This window comes from Sphaeramia orbicularis, chromosome 18 (assembly GCF_902148855.1).
Source record: "Sphaeramia orbicularis chromosome 18, fSphaOr1.1, whole genome shotgun sequence".
In the NCBI taxonomy this organism is placed as follows: Eukaryota; Metazoa; Chordata; class Actinopteri; order Kurtiformes; family Apogonidae; genus Sphaeramia; species Sphaeramia orbicularis.
This window is the reverse complement of record NC_043974.1, coordinates 12,280,049-12,301,788: the sequence shown is the minus strand read 5'-3', so window position 1 is coordinate 12,301,788 and position 21,740 is coordinate 12,280,049. Positions and strand designations below refer to the sequence as shown.

The 21,740-nt window shown below is 36.3% G+C and overlaps 1 protein-coding gene across 1 annotated transcript; it reads right to left on the bottom strand.

The window, feature by feature from the left end:
- Positions 1-7,818: 7,818 nt before the first annotated feature.
- Positions 7,819-21,158, bottom strand: LOC115438241 (uncharacterized). Its single transcript, XM_030161685.1, has 2 exons — positions 21,081-21,158; positions 7,819-8,942 (listed from the first exon to the last, which is right to left on the bottom strand). The coding sequence occupies exon 2, from the start codon at positions 8,907-8,909 to the stop codon at positions 8,124-8,126; it is 786 nt and encodes a 261-aa protein (XP_030017545.1). The 5' UTR covers positions 8,910-8,942; positions 21,081-21,158; the 3' UTR covers positions 7,819-8,123.
- Positions 21,159-21,740: the final 582 nt, after the last annotated feature.

Genomic DNA, 21,740 nt, shown 5'->3' with positions numbered 1-21,740 from the left:
AATGGAAATTTTACTTTTCGAAGGAGGTTATTACCTCCACCAGAAGGTATTGTGATCACTTTGCTTTGTGTGTTTGATTGTTTGTTTGTTTGTTTGTTTGTTTGTTTGCGTGTTTGTCTGTTAGCAAGATAACTCAAAAAGTTATGGACGGATTTTCACGAAATTTTCAGGAAATGTTGATACTGGCACAAGGAAGAAATGATTAAATTTTGGAGGTGATCGGGGGAGGGGGGGATCTGTCTTGGGGGAGGTCTGCGCTCTCCGAGTGCTTTTCTTGTGTTTTCATTGGGATTTTCTTGTTTATTTGTTTGCGTGTTTGTCTGTTAGCAAGATAACTCAAAAAGTTATGGACGGATTTTCACGAAATTTTCAGGAAATGTTGATACTGGCACAAGGAAGAAATGATTAAATTTTGGAGGTGATCGGGGGAGGGGGGGATCTGTCTTGGGGGAGGTCTGCGCTCTCCGAGTGCTTTTCTTGTGTTTTCATTGGGATTTTCTTGTTTATTTGTTTGCGTGTTTGTCTGTTAGCAAGATAACTCAAAAAGTTACGGACAGATTTTGATGAAATTTTCAGAAAATGTTGATACTGGCACAAGGAACAAATGATTACATTTTGGTGGTGATTGGCAAGGGTGTGTGTGTGTGTGTGGGGGGGGTTGTTTCTGCTTTTGTAGTCTGTCAATGATTTAATGGTTCAGGCTTTACAGGGTTAATTAGATGTAAATGCGTTAGATTTCATTATTATTATCCGATTACTCCCAGTTATCGGACTTTTATGGTCATGAAAACAGGCTCAGTGTCTTCATGTTTGCCTACATTACTTCTGTTTCCTACGATTTAATTGTTTGCAGAAGGAAGGAATGTTATTTTAATTTTTTTTTTTTTTTTTTCCCCTGATTTCGGCTCCGACAGCTTTAAGTAAAGAATCTGAGTGTTATATCATTTGAAACCGTCAGAAAATATACTTAATGCTAGTGCGAAGTAGAAAAAAGAGTATGCTTCAGAATAAGCATAATTTAAAGGATTCTCATCTTCATCCTGTAAAATATATGTTGATATATTTTTTTGCGTACTTTATCACTGTAATATATAAGTGTGAATAAATTCAACTGATTAATTAAATTTATTTGTCTCTACTAGGACAGATAAAGTGATTTAGTACCAGTGCCATTTATTTCCCGTTGTATATAGAAGCCCTCCTGCTATAAATCCTCCATGTGTCATCACACTTTTTTTTTTCCACCTCCTCCCTCTGTCTCCCCTCGCTTTCTGGCAGCGAACCACCACCTGACAACACAACAAGCGGTTATCCAGATGTGTGTGTGTGTGTTTCCCCTCTGACACCACAGCTGTCCTGCCCAGCCCTGCAGCTTATCTGTGTGCACGTGGATCCCTCTGCATGTGTGTGTGTGTGTGTGTGTGTGTGTGTTAGCCAGTTAGCATCCCGTGGTGTGAAGACATAATGGCGATCAGCAGCGGGAGTTAAAAGTTCAGAGTAAGCATTCCATGACATATTATGTATCAGAGCCAAGGGACTATCACACACTGCAGCAAGGTCAGAACATGTGTGTGTGTGTGTGTGTGTGTGTGTGTGTGTGGCTTGGAGGTAACATCTATATTTTATCTGAATGTTTTGTCAATTTTTAAGTCTGGAGAGACACTAGTCGTTTTTTCATTGGATATCTGCGCAAAACTTTACCGATATTTACCTCCGCCATTACCTCCGTATTGTGATCACTTTGCTTTGTGTGCGTGCTTGTTTGTTTGTTTGTTTGTTAGCAAGATAACTCAAAAAGTTATGGATGGATTTTCATGAAATTTTTAGGAAATGTTGATACTGGCACAAGGAAGAAATGATTAAATTTTGGTGGTGATCGGGGTGGGGCGGGGGGGGCACTGATCTGCCTTGGCAAAGGTCTGCGCTCTCCAAGTGCTTCTCTTGTGTTTTCATTGGGGTTTGTCTGTCTGTCTGTGACAGATTTGGATGAAATTTTCAGGAAATGTTGATACTGGCACAAGGAACAAATGATTACATTTTGGTAGTAATCAGGTGGGGGGGACTGATCTGCCTTGGCGGAGGTCTCTGCTCTCTGAGTGCTTTTCTAGTTACCTCCGCCATGAGGTATTGTGATCACTTTGCTGTGCGTGTTTGTTTGCTTTCGTGTTTGTTTCTTTGTGTGTTAGCAACTTTACGGGAAAACGATTACAACCATCTTTACCAAATTGTACCCACAGATAGGCCTAGGCCCTGGGACCAACTCATTAAATTTTGGGCCAAGTAGGCCAAAGTTCAAGGTCACAGCAAGGTCACATTTTCCTCTCTGTCATCATTGAGCAATTTTCGAAAATTCATAAAAAATTCAAAATGACTCTGATTAGCCTCCAATTTGATCCACCTGTAGCTTATAACAATATCTTATATCTGGCACAAAATTGTCCACATCCACTGTGGAATGTGGACTCTGTGGACATTTACATTTAACATTGAAAATCCCATTTACCACACATTTTTCACTAAAACTCAACAAATATTGATTGGAATTTAATATAATTTGACAAACACATGACTGGTACCAAGCTTCAACTTTTTCTGCTGTATGGAACAACCTGGAAACTGTTTAATTTAAAAAGAAATAGTCGATCCACACATGCACACTGTTCGGGGTGCTTGGCGGAGGTTTGCGTTCTCTGAACACTTGTTACTAAATGTCGAAAAAAAAGAAGTGCGTAATGTCGGCTTTTCCATTAAATCACAAATGCGATGATTAATATGATTATATTCTTAGATAGTATTTTCTTATTCTAAGAAAACTTGATCATTTTCAAGCTGCACTGGCAAATAATTTTACTTGAAATAAGACATTTGAACCAAATAATGAGTTTAATTTTCGACTTTTTCTACAGGCCTTTTTTGCAGTGTGCATGTCATTTTTAAGGGAAAAAGAAGGTTTCAAGACATATTCCAAAGGTATTAAGTCAATTTCCAACACTGTATTTGGGATTCATGGCACAATATTTCAGGATAACATATTAATCCTTACAGAGAATTTCCTCTATATTGAACTTTTACTCAGTGATTTAGCTCAATTTACTCCATTACCCTGTGTATTTTGCATTTTTCATTGAAAATAAGGTATTTTCCTGTATTTAATTTACTGATCATGTAGATGTTTATAGAAGCTTGGAGTAAATGCAAAGGTTATTATATCAAAACAGAGAAAAACAAGTCTACAACTGTTGTCATTTGTCATACCTAACACAAGTGAAAAGCTGAGCATTTTACCTTAAATATTTCAATGTATTGATAAAATTAGTGGATTAACATTTTAGATCAGGAAATGCTTTTAGTTGCTAGCAGCTGTTTAAATGGTTTAACACATGAAAAGACAATAAATATCAGCCTTCAGTCCCCCATCTGGTAGTTCACCATCACTTGTGAAAGAGTTAAAGCAGTGAAATAAGACCAAAACATAACATAGAGCTAAATAAAACAGGAAGCAGGATGCAAAAGGGTACGCATTTATTCACAATACATTTAAAACGACTGTTGAGTTCAGGTTTGGTGCTGATATAACCAGGATTTGGTTGGTTTCTTTACAGTTATGTACTTAACCCCTGTGTGCAGCATTACTCCTGTGCTGCCATCTAAAGGACACTTATGGTTATTACTGTTAGACATCAAAATTCAACTGTTAGCCTTAACAATTTGTGAAGCTAATTATCCTGCCCCCCCCCCCCCCCCCCCCCCCAAACGGAAGGCAATGGGTATTGTTTTAGGTTTGGCTTGTTTATTTGTTTGTTTGTTTACACTCTAGCAGCAACACTATTGGTTGAATTCACACAAAATTTGGTTTAAAGCAGGAGTGTCAAACTCATTTTAGTTCAGTTCCGTATTTAGATAAATTTGATCTGCAGTGGGCCGAACCAGAAAAATAATGACATAATAGCCTATAAATAATGACAACTGCAAATTTTTGTCTTTGTTTTAGTGTAAAAAACCCCATTAAATTATGAAAATACTTACTTTTATAAACTATCCAAAAAAAAAAAAAAAAAGCCCTGAAAAAACTGAAATTTAAATTAAAAAACGTAAGAAAATTTAGTGCAATTTTAACAATATTATTCCTCAACTTACCATTTCTACATGTGCATTATGGATCAGATCTACAAAGACACTAAACACTGAGGAACAGGAAGAAAAATTGTTAAAATTGGGTTGCATTTTCTTTAGACATTTCAGGTTGTTCATATTTGTTCAGGTTATTCACATTTTAGTGTTACAGGATAGTTTGTAAATGTAAGTAATTTCATAATTTAGTGTTATTTTTTGCACTAAAACAAAGAAAAAAGTTTAAGTTGTTAATTCTAGATTTTTTATTTATTTATTTTTTTTTGGCTTAATTGAAGATTTTTTTTACTTAATTGAAGTTTTTTTTTTTTGCTTAATTCAAGATTTTTTTACTTAATTGAAGATTTTTTTGTGCTTAATTCAAAATTTTTTTTCCTTAATTGAAGATTTTTTTTCCGCTTAATTGAAGATTTTTTTTACTTAATTGAAGATTTTTTTTTTTTTTTGCTTAATTCAAGATTTTTTTTTTACTTGATTGAAGATTTTTCTGGCTGAATTCAAGATTTTTTTTACTTAATTGAAGATTTTTTTGGCTTAATTCAAGATTTTTTGCTAAATTTGACATTTTTTTTAGCTTAATTGAAGCTTTTTTTTTTACTTAATTGAAGATTTTATTTTGGCTTAATTCAAGATTTTTTTTACTTAATTGAAGACTGATTTTTTTTGTGTACTTCAAGATTTTTTTTTACTTAATTGAAAATTTTTTTTGGCTTAATTCAAGATTTTTTTTTTTTACTTAATTGAAGATTTTTTTTTGGCTTAATTGAAGATTTTTTTTTTTTTTTTTTACTTAATTGAAGATTTGTTTTGGCTTAATTCAAGATTTTTGCTAAATTTGACTTTTTTTTTTAGCTTAATTGAAGATTTTTTTTACTTAATTGAAGATTTTTTTTGGCTTAATTCAAGATTTTTTCCTTAATTCAAGCTAAATTTTTTTGCTTAATTCAATACAAGACTGTGGAATTTTTGCACTTGGCAAAAACATCCCAGGGGCCGAACTGGACCATTTGGCTGGCTGCATTTGGCCCCCGGGCCACATGTTTGACACCCCTGGTTTAAAGATTAAAAATAGACCCAGAATAGATGTCATTATATTTTTGGAAAAGTAGGTCAAACCAAGGTTACAATAGTTTTGGAATTTTCATTATAGTTTAGTTTTATTTAGTTTTAACTTTTTTTTCTCTAATTCAGTTAGTTTTAATTGGTTTTTAGAGCAGGTTTGTTGGTTTTTATTAGTTTTTATTTTTTTCTAAATGCTTAGTTTTAGCTTAGTTTTGGGTTTTTTTTTAATATCTTTTATCTTTTTCGCCATCGTATTCACATAAATCCCAGACAGGACTCACAACTTTAGTCTCCATGTTTCCAGGTAGAGTGGGGACCAGAAGACGACTCTAAACGACAAGTGACGAGAAGTGACGGACCGTGAAGTGTCGTACGGTGCTGCTAGCTAAAATTACTAAAGCAAAATAAATCGCTTTTGTATCAATCCGACGTTGACAAAGACAAAAACAAACGGAATTTTATCCATAATTTTTAGATGTTTTAGTTAGTTTTGTAAACACACAATACAGTTTCAGTTAGTTATCATTTTTTTCTTTTAATTATAGTTTTTATTTATTTCAGTTAACGAAAATGTTTTTTCAATTCTAGTTTTCGTCATTTCATTAGTTTTCATTAACGATAATAACCTTGGGTCAAACTTAAAATTGTTTATGAATTTTTAAAAGATTTTTTTCCCCCATTTACTTATAATGGGTGAAATTTCAAATGTTTGTAGCAGTAAAACTATTGACTGAATTCATACCAAATTAACTTTATAGATTTCCAGTGACCTAGAATGAATCTCATTATATTTTAGGAACAGTAGATCAAAGTTTAAATTTTTAATGAATTTTTAAAATCTTCCCATTTACATGTAATGGGTGAAATATGTGCAAGGGGCGGGGTTTGTTGTGCCTGGCACCGCTTGTTACATTTGTCTCTATTGTTTTTATCATTGCTCAGTATATACTAAGATTTATGAATTTTGCTGAAAATTTGTAGCATTTACTGTACTTCTAAAATTTGAAATTTCCCGTCTATAAAGTCCTTAATTTTGCTTCAATTCCCTTCAAACTTGGCACGTATATAGAGGCAGTTGATATGCTGACATCAGCACACGCATAGACATGATAACATCAGCTGGATCGATGCCAAAATAAGCTACAATACGTGCAAGGGGCGGGGTTTGTCGTGCCTGATACTACTTGTTTTTTGTTGGTTTTTGCGCTAACCCTTTCATGCATGAATTATGAGAATTATAGTATTTTTTTTTCCTGAGTGCTTTTATTCCTCTTTAGGAATGAAAAAAACAATGAGATTGAATTTTTTTTAATGAACCTATTTTTCATGGAGTTACAAAAATGTCCACTCAGCTGGACACCATGTGTTTAATTTTTGAAGCAAAGAAACATGCATTTAAAATGCAATATCAGAAAGAGATAAACTGTGTGAAAACTATGATTTTTTTTTTTTTAATGCAGGTCATCTGATGTTTTCTCACATTTGATCATACTCTAATACACAGCAAAAATTGGAGAGTTGAATCAACTCCCACAGAGTTGATTTTAACTCTTTTTCAGAGTTTATATAGGTCCACACTATACAGAGTTAAATTACCATTTTCACTGGAGTTAATTATTTAACACTATGCCAGAGTTGCCTTTTTAACTCAGAAACCTGAGTTAACTTAACACTAACTGATTTAACCACCAACACTCACAGGAGTGCAAAAATGGTAAATGGACTCAACTTTTATAGCGCATTTTCTACACCTCCATGGTGCCCAAAGCGCTTTACAATTACACACACACACACACACACACACACACACACACACACACACACAAACTCGGAGCCAGGATTCGAACCACCGACCCTTTGGTCATTGGGCTGAGCCACAGCCGCCCTTCATAATCTCACCGACCTGGGTTAAATGAACCCATATGGATTTATTATTTACACTGTCAGAGTTTCTCCTTTAACTCAAACAGAGTTAAATTAACACCATGAAAATAACAAAAATAGCACCCATTTGACTTAATTTTCACTCTGAAAGTAGTGTTAATTTTAATCATAAAAAAAGTGAATCCATTAAAAATGACTTAAAATTCAATGTGAACAGGATGATTCAAAGAAAGCTGATGCATTATTATTATTATTATTTTTTTTTAGAAAATGTATTTTTCCTCTTTCTTCTCTCTGACAGTGACAGTCTGATAGAAATTGCACAGGTTCACCTGGTTTGAAATGCAGGGGCCAGGCAAATTAACTATGGAGAGACGCAAAACAACACTTCTCCTGAGTTAATTTCCACAGGCTTGACTAACTCTTTTCATTAACTCCAACTCTTAGTGACATTTAACTCACAGTGAGTTAAAACTACACTTTGAGAGTGAAAATTGACTCTCAAATGTTTAACCCTGAAATTTCAACTCTCCAATTTTTGCTGTGTACTAGTTATTACTCACTTCATGGCGATAATATACAATTGTTTTTTTTTTGTTTTTTTTTGTTTAAGAAAACTGTCACTTACAGTTTAATAACAAATAGCAATTGATTTACACTCAAACATGTTAGTGCAGATCAGGTTTATCAAGAACAGCAAAGTTACAGTAATGGTATGAATTACAGTGTATTATGGGATGGTGCATAAGCATCCACTGTGTTGGCTGAAATGGAACTACAACAACAAAACCCATGAAAATACAAGAGAACAGCTGGAGAATAGCTGTCCACTGTGGTGACCACTATGCATGAAAGGGTTAAATTACTTGCATTTTAGGATTAAACTCTTCGCCTGATTGAGGTTGCAAATATTTTTATCGCAGTAATACTTTAAATATCGTTAGCCAAGTGCTCTCTACTGAGGTTAGTATTTGGCTGAGTGATGTGTTATTCTTCTGCGTGTCTACAAGCCAGAACTCACAAATCTCAACAATCATATTAAAAGTCTAGAAAAGCATTGTAGCTTCATCCAGGGAAGACGTGATGATGGTCTCAGCCAGTTGGTGGGCTAACAGCTGGAGATCGCAACTGTCAGCGAAGTGGTCTTTGTTCTCCACGACACAGTTTATAATGTCACAAGACAAAGCCTCTGCAAAAGCCTCTATCATATGGAGACATCCTGCGTCAGAGTAGTCTCTAGCCAAATCATCTGTGGACAGTGAATGCATCAAGTGTTCCAGTAGCTCCACCTGTGGATCGTGGGCGACTGCTCCGGAGTCGTCATCCTGTTCCTTTGGGGTCGGAGGAGGAGGCGAAGGCAGAAACTCCTTTGCCAGACCTCCTTTCAGCTTCCGGGTGAAGCTGTTTCGGCTCCTCTCCAGCTCGGGGAGCAGAGGCGTGGTAGGGGGGGTGTCGGGGTAGTCGAGGGATCCCACAACGGGGAGCCCTGACTGGGACAGAGGCAGGTGATGGGGATGGGTTTCACTGGAGGTCCAGGCATCTGCGTCTGAGTCCGAAACGAGTTGATCCAGATAAGCCTGGCTTTGACCTCTGCATACTTCCCTCAGAGCGACCCCGATCACCGTCGAGGCTAACTCTTCAGCTAGCATCTCCTGTTTTAAATCCACACCCTGAAGGTCCACCTCCAGCTCCAGCGTGTCCATTTGACTCGTAAATGGCTCTATTATGCTCTCAGCCATATTTTGGGCAAATATCTCAACAGCTCTGATGTTTAGCGGAGTTTTCTTGAGGTTTTCTGAAATGCCATGACTTTTCAACGTGAGCTCTGGCATCTTTTGATCTGCGCTCCTTGCCCGCTTCAGATCCTGTGTGAATAAAAGAAGTAATCTGGGTAAAAGTGGAGTGATATTTTGTGAAGATGTGACGGACAAAGCACAAGTACAGAAAGCTGTCCAAAGATGGTTTGAACCACTGCCTCGTTCCTATAATTAGCTCATATTTGTGTTTTTATTGGAATATTCCTCTCCAACATTTTCTTTTAAAGCCAAGCAAGACATAAATAATTGCCCTAAATGGAGTAGTTTTTTCCTGGAGGCTGCTCTTCAAATATTTCCACATTCTTATCTTGTGAAGACATAGATAAGCAACGAATTGAAAGAATGTCATCTGCACTCTGCACAAAACAGTACAAAGAAAAAAAAGAAAAAGAAAGTGCAACCAGGACACGATTAGAAAAGGGGAAGATAAACATAAAGAACAGAAAGTCCCCTCTGAAGCGACAGATGGAAAGTAAGATTTAGGCGTCTGACCACAGCCTGTCACCATATGAGCTGTCAGCCAGCCAGGATGTGACAAGCAGGAAGTTGACTTCAGTATTCGATTACTGCAAAGAGTTGCCTCCTTATCTGCAACCTGCTGCGCCCTTAAAGCCAACATCTATGGAGCTGCATTTGATTTAGATTAGGGGTGGGTGATAGGACAAAAATATCATATGACTGTTTTTTTTTTTGTTTTTTTTTTACCTCTGCCAAGGAATCTTGGAGGTTATGTTTTCATCTGGGTTTGTTTATAGGTATTGTGATCGCTTTGCTTTGTGTGTGCGCGTTTGCTTGTTTGTTTGTTAGCAAGAGGTTCCAAAGGTTATGGACGGATTTTCATGAAATTTTCAGGAAATGTTGATACTGGCACAAGGAAGAAATGATTAAATTTTGGTGGTGATCCCGGGGGTGGAGGTGGGGGGTTGGTCCAGTCAGAAGGAGGAGTGGACTCACATCATCAGAATGAACACAAATGAAGGAAAAAATGAACAAAATGCACAAAAATGATGAAAATACAGAAATTAAATGAACACAAATGAAGGAAATAATGAACAAAATGCACGAAAATGACGAAAATACAGAAATTAAATGAATACAAATGAAGAAAATAATGAACAAAATGCACAAAAATGAAGAAAATATACTTATTGAACAAAATTAAGAAAAGTGAATATAAAAACACAATGAAGAAAAATGAAGAAAATAATGAAGAAAATGAAGAAATATCAAGAAAATATAAAAATAAAATGAAGAAAAATGAAGAAAATATTGAACAAAATGAAGAAAAAAATGAACAAAATGAAGGGGGAGGGGGGGGGCAGATCTGTCTTGGTGGAGGTCTGCGCTCTCCGAGTGCTTTTCCTGTATCTATCTTTCTTTTTTCTTTCTTTCTTTGTGTTATCTTTCTTTCGAGCTTTCTTTCTTTTTTTTCTGTCTTTTATGTTTCTTTTGAGCTTTCTATCTTTCTTTTTCTGTCTTTTATTACCTCTGCCCGGACGTATTGTGATCACTTTGCTTTGTGTGTGTTTGTTTGTTTGTTTGTTAGCAAGATAACTCAAAAGGTTATGGATGGATTTTCATGAAAATTTCAGGAAATGTTGATACTGGCACAAGGAAGAAATGATTAAATCTTAAATTTTGATGGTGATGGGGGGGGGGGGGGGGGGGGGGGCAGATCTGTCTTGGCGGAGGTCTGCGCTCTCTGAGTGCTTTTCTTCTTTTTATCTGTTAGCAAGATAACTCAAAAAGTTACGGAAGGATTTTGGTGAAATTTTCATGAAATGTTGATACTGGCACAAGGAACAAATGATTAAATGTTGGCGGTGAATGGGGGGGGGGACTGATCTGCCTTGGTGGAGGTCTGCGCTCGCCGAGTGCTTTTCTAGTTACCTCCGCCAGGAGGTATTGTGATCACTTTGCTTTGTTTGTTTGTTTGTGTGTGTGTTTGTTTGTTTGTTTGTTAGCAACTTTACGGGAAAACTATTCCAACCGTCTTTACCAAATTGTACCCACAGATAGGCCTAGGCCCTGGGACCAACTCATTAAATTTTTGGCCAAGTAGGCCAAAGTTCAAGGTCACAGCAAGGTCACAAAATCTCACATTTTCCTCTCTCTCATCATTGAGCAATTTTCGAAAATTCATAAAAAATTTAAAGTGACTCCGATTAGCCTCCAATTTGATCCACCCGTAGCTTAGAACAATATCTTGTATCTGGCACAAAATTGTCCACATCCACTGTGGAATGTGGACTCTGGACATTTACATTTAACATTGAAAATCCCATTTACCACACATTTTTCATTAAAACTCAACAAATATTGATTGGAATTTAATATAATTTGACATACACATGACTGGTACCAAGCTTCAACTTTTTCTGCTGTATGGAACAACCTGGAAACTGTTTAATTTTAAAAGAAATAGTTGATCCACATACACCATTTGAGGTGCTTGGCGGAGGTTTGCGTTCTCTGAACACTTGTTAAAATAAAATCACGATTTTATCACAATTCTTTACATTGATCTTTGAGATTAATTTGCAAGTTTCTGAACAGTGCAACCAAATTATTTCCTTATGTAAAACATAGCCCTAAAAGGACAAAAATAAAACAAACAATTTAGCCCAAAGACTGTTCCAAAACATTTTTAATTAAAATAGTTTGTGTAATTTTGCTAAACATACTAAAATGTAAACAACAACACTCTGAGTAAGTGCACTCTTGCAGCAATAAAACAAAACTGCACTTGGTTTTTGAGGAAGCTTTCAAAAGTAAAAAAACAAAAAAACAAAACAAACAAAAAAAACAGAACAAACTTGAAAAGCACTCAGAGTGCGCAGAACCACATTTTGTGGGGCTTTTAAACTGCCTTCCAATCACCTACCATGTTAGTAGAGTAACCTAGTTGTAGAGCACAGGTGTCAAACATCCGGCCCGGGGGCCAAATCCAGCCCGCCAAAGGGTCCAGGCTGGCCCATAGGATGAATTTGTGAAATACAAAACTTACACTGAAGATATCAATCAATAGTGTAAAAATCAGTTTATTTCAGATTCCATACATACACATATAAACCAATTAGATCTCAACTGGGTCATAATAACCTATAAATAATGACAACTGCAGATTTTATTTTAGTTTTAGAGTAAAAAAAAAAGTAAAATTACATGAAAATGTTTACATTAACAAACTATCCTTTTACCAAAAAAAAGTGAATAACCTGAAGATTTATGAATAACATGAAATGTCTTGAGAAAAGTAAATGCAATATTATCAGTATTATTCCTGTTACTAAATGTTTTTTTGTATTTGTAATTGTAATGTATGTTGTAAACGATAAACTATTAAACTGATGCAGAATATTATTAAAACTGCACTTGTTTTTCTTAAGACATTTCAAATTGTTGACGTTATTCAGTTTTTTAATGAAACAATGTAGATATAAACATCATCATAAGGTCATTTTACTTTTTTCACTGGTATTATTTTACTGGTCCGGCCCAGTTGAGATCATATTGGGATGAATGTGGCCCCTGAACTAAAATGAGTTTGACACCCCTGTTGTAGAGTAATAAAGTAAAGCATTTGACATGATCCAGGGGAGTAGTGGTTAGCACTTCTACCTCACAACGAGAAGGTCTGGTGTTCAACTCCATTCATTAAAACAGTGTATGACTTTTATCACAATTTTTTTTTCAAATTTATAAAACCAAAGTGATATCCTAATTAGCACTAATCCATTGGTCTTTCCCTACTTACACTACTGAATCACTTCCCTCACGGTGAACAACTTTAAAGATGACTCCATCATAAACACAGTCCACTTGTTTACATAACAAGCTGAATCAACACTTGGGCCTTTTTCAGAAATTCTGTTGTGAATTGCATTGTGGGAAGTGAAAGTGGTTTGTCACAGATTTGGCAAGAAAATGGGCCAGATCGCTACGATGCAAAACTATACAGTCCACCAGGGTTGTTTTAAAGAATGAGTCTAGTCGGTGGATGGACGTAAAGGCGACATTTGGGTTCAACACTCACGAAGAAACAGTGAAATTGCTGCTGCATGGAATTCCCATACCCACAGTGCACTTTGTGACTAAATTTCTGAAAAGGCCCGAGTGACATTTCGGTTTGTTATGTAAAGAAGTGAACTGTGTTTATGATGGAGTCATCTTCAAAGTTGGTCAACGTGAGGGAAATGATTCAGGTGCGTAAGTACGGAAAGACTAATGGATTAGTGATAATTAGGATATCACTCGGGTTGTCCAAATTTGAAAAAAAAAAAAAAAAATTGTGATAAAAGTCATATGCAGCTTTAAACATGGCATAATTGTCCTTAAACGCTGCTCTGATGAAGATTTGGAGTGGGTCCTCAAGCGCCTTCAGTGGCCGCTCACTGAAAATATAGGTATAGGCTAATGCTAATGCAGTGGTTCTTAACCTGGGTTCAATCGAACCCTAGGGGTTCGGTGAGTCAGTCTCAGGGGTTCAGCAGAGGTCAAGACACACACTCGACTCATTAGTCGGGTGTGTGTGTCGGGCTAGGTCCGTGTATGTAAACAAACGGCTTTGGAGACTCTTTCTCTGATTGGCATCCAATATACGCGGTGTATTGTTGTTGCTTATAGCACTACAACACATCCAGAAGTGTTTATAATCTCTTCCACTCATCTGACGATGAATTATTTGAGTATTTTCCACATCGTTATGACTTTTGCTACTTCCTGTTAACCACAGAGGCAGCCATGTGTAGCGTTTGTTTACATTTTTCGGTCACCGCACTGGTCAGTTACAATCATGTGACGACTGATGCACCATCACGGATGGGGAAATCGTATTACGCTAAAGCCGAGCTAGTGCCGTAATAAAACAACGATCACAAAAATACTGAAGGAGTACAACGAGAACTTTTTTTTGATACACTACATGCAATTATCTTTTTTTTTATGTCAAAATTGCGTGGTTCGGAAAGTTCTGAGCGCGATGAAATGAAAACCGGGTTGACCTGACGGCCTACATATGATTCATGATGTCACGCCCCGCTTGGCCATCACTAAAGAAGGGTTCGGTGAATGCGCATAGGAAACTGGTGGGGTCCAGTACCTCCAACAAGGTTAAGAACCACTGTGCTAATGCTAAATGCTGCATGTATTAGGGCATGAGCAATAAAGCAACCCTCAAAAATCTCAAAACAAACTCTAACTTTTATTTATTTGCTACTATAAGTGAGTATGGCTGGGTTTGCTGTTGGTTGTAACCAGTGGCAGCTGCTCATCCTTCAGACAGGGGAAGCTCATGTCGGCTTACATCAAAAAAATTGTCAAGTTATTTAAACATAAATTCGGCCCTTCACTCCTTTTTAAGAAAATGGTCAGTGACCTTATCGTACCAAGTAGGCGTCTTTTCCAGGGACTTGATAGCTAGGTCACTCTGACCTAGCCAACAGTATGATTGATTTAACTATTTACAAAACGATATTAAACCCGAACAAGAAATGATTAAATTATGTAATTGAAACAAGAAACGTTGAAATTATGTCATATTGAAACAAGGAAGTACAATGAGTGTGTTTTATTTACAGTCCAAGAAATGAACAAGTAATTTCGTAGTGGTTTCTGCCTCGATTTCACAAGCAGAATGCATTACGATATTAAACTGAACTGCGTCAGTGAAGGAGTAGATCTCAAAATAGCTGTCAATCAAACAGAATTCAGCCTTTCGACTGATCCTCCAATCAGCACATGGAAGCCCGGCGTCCAGCCCGGCCGAGCTCCGCCCACTGCTCCATTTACCCCCAGAGACGCCGAGCGTCCGGGGGCGGGACAACATTGTGGTATTTATCCAATTACCGTCCAGTTTTGAGGCAATGAAAAAAACTGTTCCACTCAGTCCCATTGAAGTGCATGGACGCTGAGCGTCTACGGACAAATGCACTGAGCAGAGATGGAATAAGAAAACAGCGCAACGGGAATGTATGAGAAGTGAACAACATCGAGTCCACTGATTTTTGATAAAGCTGATTCTGAATGAACTCATCTGTGAGATGAACGTGTTCTAACACATTTATAGTCAATGAAATGTCAACACAACCGTACATATTTAACCATTTAATTTTCATAATTTTAGGGGAAGCTGAGCTTCCCTTGGAGTCTTTGATGACTCACCTCTGGTTGTAACTTACATCTTCACCACTAGATGTCCCCAAACATCACACATTGAACTTGTGATGCAGTCATATATTCCTACAAGCTACTCAGCAGATACTGTTGAAATCATTAGGGGGATGCCTGTCTGAACAATTAAAACAAGCACATTAATCCATATTATGAACCATATAAATTGCAAGCATACAATTCTCTAAGGAATGCAAATGTTTACTTCGTAGGGTGAAAGTAAAGGAAAGTAAAGAGTTAAACACTGTTGGAGTGCAGACAATAAAAGTAGATCTTCCAAGCTCAGTAGAAACATGTGAAGCTTCGAGTCAAAGCCAATTATTAGACTGGATTTGATATAGTCCAGAGTACTAAAGCTAGCGAGCAGATGGCAACTTCCCAATAAAACCCTTGAAGATAAACAAAAGAGAACAATAATTAAAATAAGCTGCACCATTAAAGATGAAACACACCAGCAGTCATTCTGCTCAACTTTTCTTTTAGCACTTTAAGAATACTTTGATCTGAATACTTGAACACTACACTACTACACTTGAACACCAGGAAATGCACAGGTAATAGTTGTGGTGTTGTTACTTTTACTTCTGTAAATAATAGTTGCACTTCCTCCACTCATGTTTAAGGGGCGTGATAATGTGAATCAAGTCATGTTGGTGTGTTCTCAGAGTATCCTGCTCCACATGTCAATGGTGTATTTAACCCATAAAGACCCAAACACTGTCTACTGAGCTAAACTGTTTAATACCTGTTGATCCACTAATCCTATCAATACATGTAAAATACAGTTTGTCATCTTTTCATGGTCATCAGATATGACCCATTTGGACGTTCAGAGGCTCTGTAGTTACCATGGAAACACCATCATCTTCTACCACATTGATTCCCCAGGAAAACCCATGGAGCTGGATCAATGACAGTGGATGGACACACTTGGTTTATGTTCAGTTAATGATAGATTTTACAGAAAAGTCACTTTTTCTTCAGTTTTCTGTTTTTTATATCATAACCCTCAACTTCAGTCTGAGCTTTTATGAACATCTACATGATCAGTACATTAAATATTGGAAAATACCTAGTTTTCATTGGAAAATGTAAAATATGGAGGATTATTACCCCACCCCCAGAGGGGAGGCAAGGGGTATTGTTTTTGGTTCGGTTTGTTTGTTTGATGGTAACACTCTAGCAGCAAACCTATTGGTTGAATTCACACCAAATTGGGTTTATATATGACCAGTGACCCAGAATAGACGTGATTACAATTTGGGAACCGTAGGTCAAAGTTCAAAATTTTTTATGAATTTTTAAAATCTTTTTTTTTTCCCCATTTACTTATAATCGGCGAAATTTCACATGCCTGTAGCAGCAAAACTATTTGTTGAATTCATACCAAATTAGGTTTATAGATTACCAGTGACCCAAAATAGACGTGATTACATTTTGGAAAAAGTAGGTCAAAGTTCAAATTTTGTTTGAATTTTAAAAATCTTTTTTTTTCTCCCATTTACTTAGACAGGACAAAATTTCAAATGTCTATAAAAACATCATTTCTGTTTCAGTTTACTTCAAACTTGGCACATACAGCACATCAGTGGCGGCTGCTCGTCTTTCAGAGAGGGGAAGCTCATTGTCAGCTTACATGAAAAAAAAAGTCAAGTTATTTAAACATAAATTTGGCCCTCTGCTCCTTTTTAGCTTACTGGCCGAAAGGCCGTAAGCTATTGTCATCATGTGGTGTCCGTCGGCGTCTGTCGTCTGTTGTCATTGTCTGTCGTACGTTACAAAAATTTCAATCATCTTCTCCGAAACTACAATTCCAACTGACTTCAAACTTGGTATACAGCTTCTTTATGATGATGTCAACAAAAGTTAGTGAAATTATTTGGATCCGGATCTGATTCTGGATTTGGTGCGACTTTGAAAAATTTTCCCATTATAAGAGATTGGATGTGGATTGATGCAATAAATCTGTATCAATGATATCAAGTTGGAATTTGAATTTTTTACAGATCTGATTGGAATATGACCAAAACATGGGCTATTTCTGTAATATAATAAATACACATAACTAGGTGATAATAAATGGCATCTGGATACATTTCCCAAAGCTTTTAATTTGGCCGGTAAGCTACAGGGCCATTGGTCCTATTTTTAAGAAAATGGTCAGTGACCTTATCGTACCAACTAAACAAGAAAACGTTGAAATTATGTTAAATTGAAACAAGGAAGTACAATGAGTGTGTTTTATTTACAGTGCAAGAAATGAACGAGTAATTTCGTAGTGGTTACTCTCTCCATTTCACAGCAGAATGCGTGACGGTATTAAACTGAACTGTGTCAAGTGAAGGAGTAGATCTCAAAATAGCTGTCAATTAAACAGGATTCAGCCTTTCGACTGATCCTCCAATCAGCACGTGGAAGCCCAGTGTCCAGCCCGGCCGAGCTCCACCCACAGCTCCATTCACCCCCAGAGACACTGAGCGTCCGGGGGCGGGACAACATTGTGGCATTTATCCAATTACTGTCCAGTTTTGTGGTAATGAAAAAAACTGTTCCACTCAGTCCCATTGAAGTGCATGGACGCTGAGCATCTACAGGCAAATGCACTGAGCAGAGATCCAATGAGAAAACAGCGCAACGGGAATGTATGAGAAGTGAACAACATCGTGTCTGTTGATTTGTGATAAAGGTGATTCTGAACGAACTCGTCTGTGAGATGAACGTGTTCTAACACATTTGTAGTCACTGAAATGTCAACACAACTGAACATATTTAACCATTTAATTTTCGTAATTTTAGGGGAAGCCGAGCTTCCCTTGCAGTCTTTGAGAAATCGCCTCTGCAGTATATAGAGGCAATTGATATGCTGACATTAGCGCACGCATAAATGTGATGACATCAGTTGGATTGATACCAAAATATGCTCCAAAAGGTGCGAGGGGCGGGGTTTGTTGGGCCTGGCACCACTTGTTTTGTAAGAAATGGTGTTAAATTGCTTAGGAAATAGTAAATATAGAGAAAAAATAATTTAGAAACTGACAAAAGTAGCACTGGGTCTTTATGGGTTAACAGCCCCTTGTTCATGCAGCCAAACCAAACGGCACTTTACCACAGCTCCCATCTCCCACCGAACAGTCTTTGCACCATTTGTCACACTCTTATCCTGCACATTATTCAGTACATGGAGCTCTGCCCAAAAAATCAGAATGGACAAGGTTCAGAGAGGAGGACAAGATAGAGAATGAAGCACAGATGTGGAACAAATTACGGCCAAAACAAAGAATGTGTTCTCTTGGCAATCTGATTTGAACATCCTGACGGGCAAAGCTGAGTTCATGAGCCAGAGATGCTGCTTCACTACTTTCTTCTTTTCTTTTTGTGGAGCGTTCCTGCGTTATCCAACACTGTCTAAATAAAACCCTTTTGACTGTCGACGAGAGTTCGATAAAGTCGATATGAATCACTTCATCTCCACACTCCTCTAATGTTCAGACAGGTTTATTGCCACTGTATTTTAGAGAAAATAATGGCCACTTTATCTGGAATGCACTAGTTGAGCATTCAATATAGTCAAACAATATTTAACAAGTGTTGCCAGGCATAACAAACCCCGCCCCTCGCATGTATTGTAGCTTATTTTGGGGCGGATCCAGCTGATATCATCATGTCTATGCATGTGCTGATGTCAGTGTATCAGTTGCCTCTATATATGTGCCAAGTTTGAAGGCAATTGAAACAATACAGATGTTTTCATAGACATTTGAAACTTTACCTATTATAAGTAAATGGGGAAAAAAAAGATTTTAAAAAATTCATAAAAAATTTGAACTTTGACCTACTCTTCCAACAATGTAATGACATCTATTCTGGGTCACTGCCAATCTATAAACCCAATTTAGTATGAATTCAATAAATAGATTGGCTGCTACAGACATGTGAAATTTCACCCATTAAAAGTAAATGGAGGAAAAAAAGATTTTAAAAATCCATAAAAAAAATTAACTTTGACCTACTATTCCCAAAACATAATGAGATCCATTCTGGGTCACGGGAAATTTTCAAAGTCAATTTGGTATGAATTCAACCAATAGTTTTGCTGCTACAGACATATGAAATTTCACCCATTGTAAGTAAATGGGGGAAAAAAGATTTTAAAAATTCATAAGAAATTTTAACTTTGATCTACTCTTCCCAAAATGCAATGGCATCTATTCTGGGTCACTGCCAGTCTATCAACTCAATTTGTTATGAATTCAATCAATACTTCTGCTGCTCTAGACATTTGAAATTTCGCCCATTATAAGTTAATGGGGGCAAAAAAAGATATAAAAAAATTCATTAAAAATTTTAACTTTGACCTACTTTTCCCAAAATGTAATGAGATCTATTCTGGATCACTGGCAATCTATAAACCCAATTTGGTGAGAATTCAACCAAGAATTTTGCTGCTATAGACATTTGAAATTTTGCCCACTATAAGTAAATGGGAAGATTTTAAAAATTCATTAAAAAAATTTAACTTTGACCTACTGTTCCTAAAATGTAATAACATCCATTCTGGGTCACTGAAAATCTATAAAGTCAATTTGGTATTAATTCAACCAAAAGTTTTGAAATTTCACCCATTATAAGTACATGGGGGAATTATTATTTTTTTTTAATTCATTAAAAAATTTGAACTTTGACCTACATTTCCCAAAAATGTAATGACAACTATTCTAGGTCACTGTCAATCTATAAGCTCAATTTGGTATAAATTCAACCAATAGTTTTGCTGCTACAGACATTTGAAATTTTGCCCATTATAAGTAAATGGGGAAAAAAAAGATTTTAAAAATTAATTAAAAATTTTTACTTTGACCTACTGTTCCTAAAATGTGATGAGATCCATTCTAGGTCACTGGAAATTTATAAAGTCAGTTTGGTATGAATTTAATCAATAGTTTTGCTGCTACAGACATGTGAAATTTCACCCATTATAAATAAATGGGGAAAAAAAAAAAATTGAAAAATTCATAAAAAATTTTAATTTTGACCTACTCTTCCCAAAATGTAAAGACAACTATTCTGAGTCACCTGAGTCACTGTCAATCTATAAACTCAGTTTGGTATAAATTCAGCCAATAATTTTGCTGGTACAGACATTTGAAATTTTGCCCACTATAAGTAAATGGGAAGATTTTAAAAATTCATAAAAAAATTTTAACTTTGACCTACTGTTCCTAAAATGTAATGACATCCATTCTGGGTCACTGAAAATCTATAAAGTCAATTTGGTATGAATTCAACCAAAAGTTTTGAAATTTCACCCATTATAAGTAAATGGGGAATTTTTTTTTTTTTTTTAAATTCATTAAAAATTTTAACTTTGACCTACATTTCCCAAAAATGTATTGACAACTATTCTAGGTCACTGTCAATCTATAAACTCAATTTGGTATAAATTCAACCAATAGTTTTGCTGCTAGAATGTTAACAAACAAACCAACCAAACCAAAAAATGCTGTACAGTAAACAAGACTTAACATTAGTAGAGCTGAATAAAGTGTGATAAATACACTAGAAGGTAATTCAAATAAAAACAAAACAAATCTACAAAAGCCAAATGGGTCAGAAACAGGAACCGTTAAAAAGTGAAAGGAGGTAACATTAAAAAATAAAGGTTCAAATGAAGAAATCAAACTTTCTCCTTCATGCTGTTCCACATCGCAGGTGTACAGCAAATACAAACTGACATTAATAATATCATGTACGCCGTTTAAATCTGTTCCAAAAGGAATTTTACGAAACTAAAATAGAGATTAAGATATTTGAACCAAGAACGAACACAGACACAACAAACACAACAGGTCAAAGTCACACACTCTGATTTACGGTGGTGCTTGGGTTGCAGAAAGAGGCTTTCTGAGTTCCAGTTGGACCAGATTAAAACCAAAAGTTATCTTAAAAACAAAAAAAAAAATCAGCCAAAAATAAGAAAAAACAGGCAGGTTGTTGAGCATCTGTCGACCAACTTACCGGGGAGTAACTGGTTTGCTCTGGTGTCTGCAGTGTGACTGAGGTTAGAAGGAAATGGGTCGACTAATGACATTGCGCTTTATTTCCTGTGTGTATGTGTGTGACAAAGATAGAGATGCAAAGAGACAGAGGAAGTATATGTGTGTATCTGTGGGTATCTGTGTGTGTGTGTGTGTGTGTGTGTGTGTGTGTGTGTGTGTGTTATTGCATCAGTCAAATTCACAACCTTTTGCATGTTTGATCCTCCTCAGAAGTTTGTGAAATTCATGGTGTGTCTGACGCGTTTATGAAGAGACACGACCAATGTCTCAGTAAAAAGAAAGGCCAATTCATCTGTTTTTATTTTACATATCATTAGCCTCGTAGCATAATCACCAAAGTTATACACTATATGGACAAAAGTATTGGGACACATTGAATTCAGGTGTTTCTTTTCTTTTTGTTTTTTGTGGCGGCTGCTCGTCTTTCAGAGAGGGGAAGCTCATCGTCGGCTTACAAAAAAAAAAAGCAAAGTTATTTAAGCATAAATTTGGCCCTCTGTTCCTTTTTAAGAAAATGGTCAGTGACCTTATTGTACCAACTAAACAAGAAAACGTTGAAATTATGTCATATTGAAACAAGGAAGTACAATGAGTGTGTTTTATTTACAGTGCAAGAAAT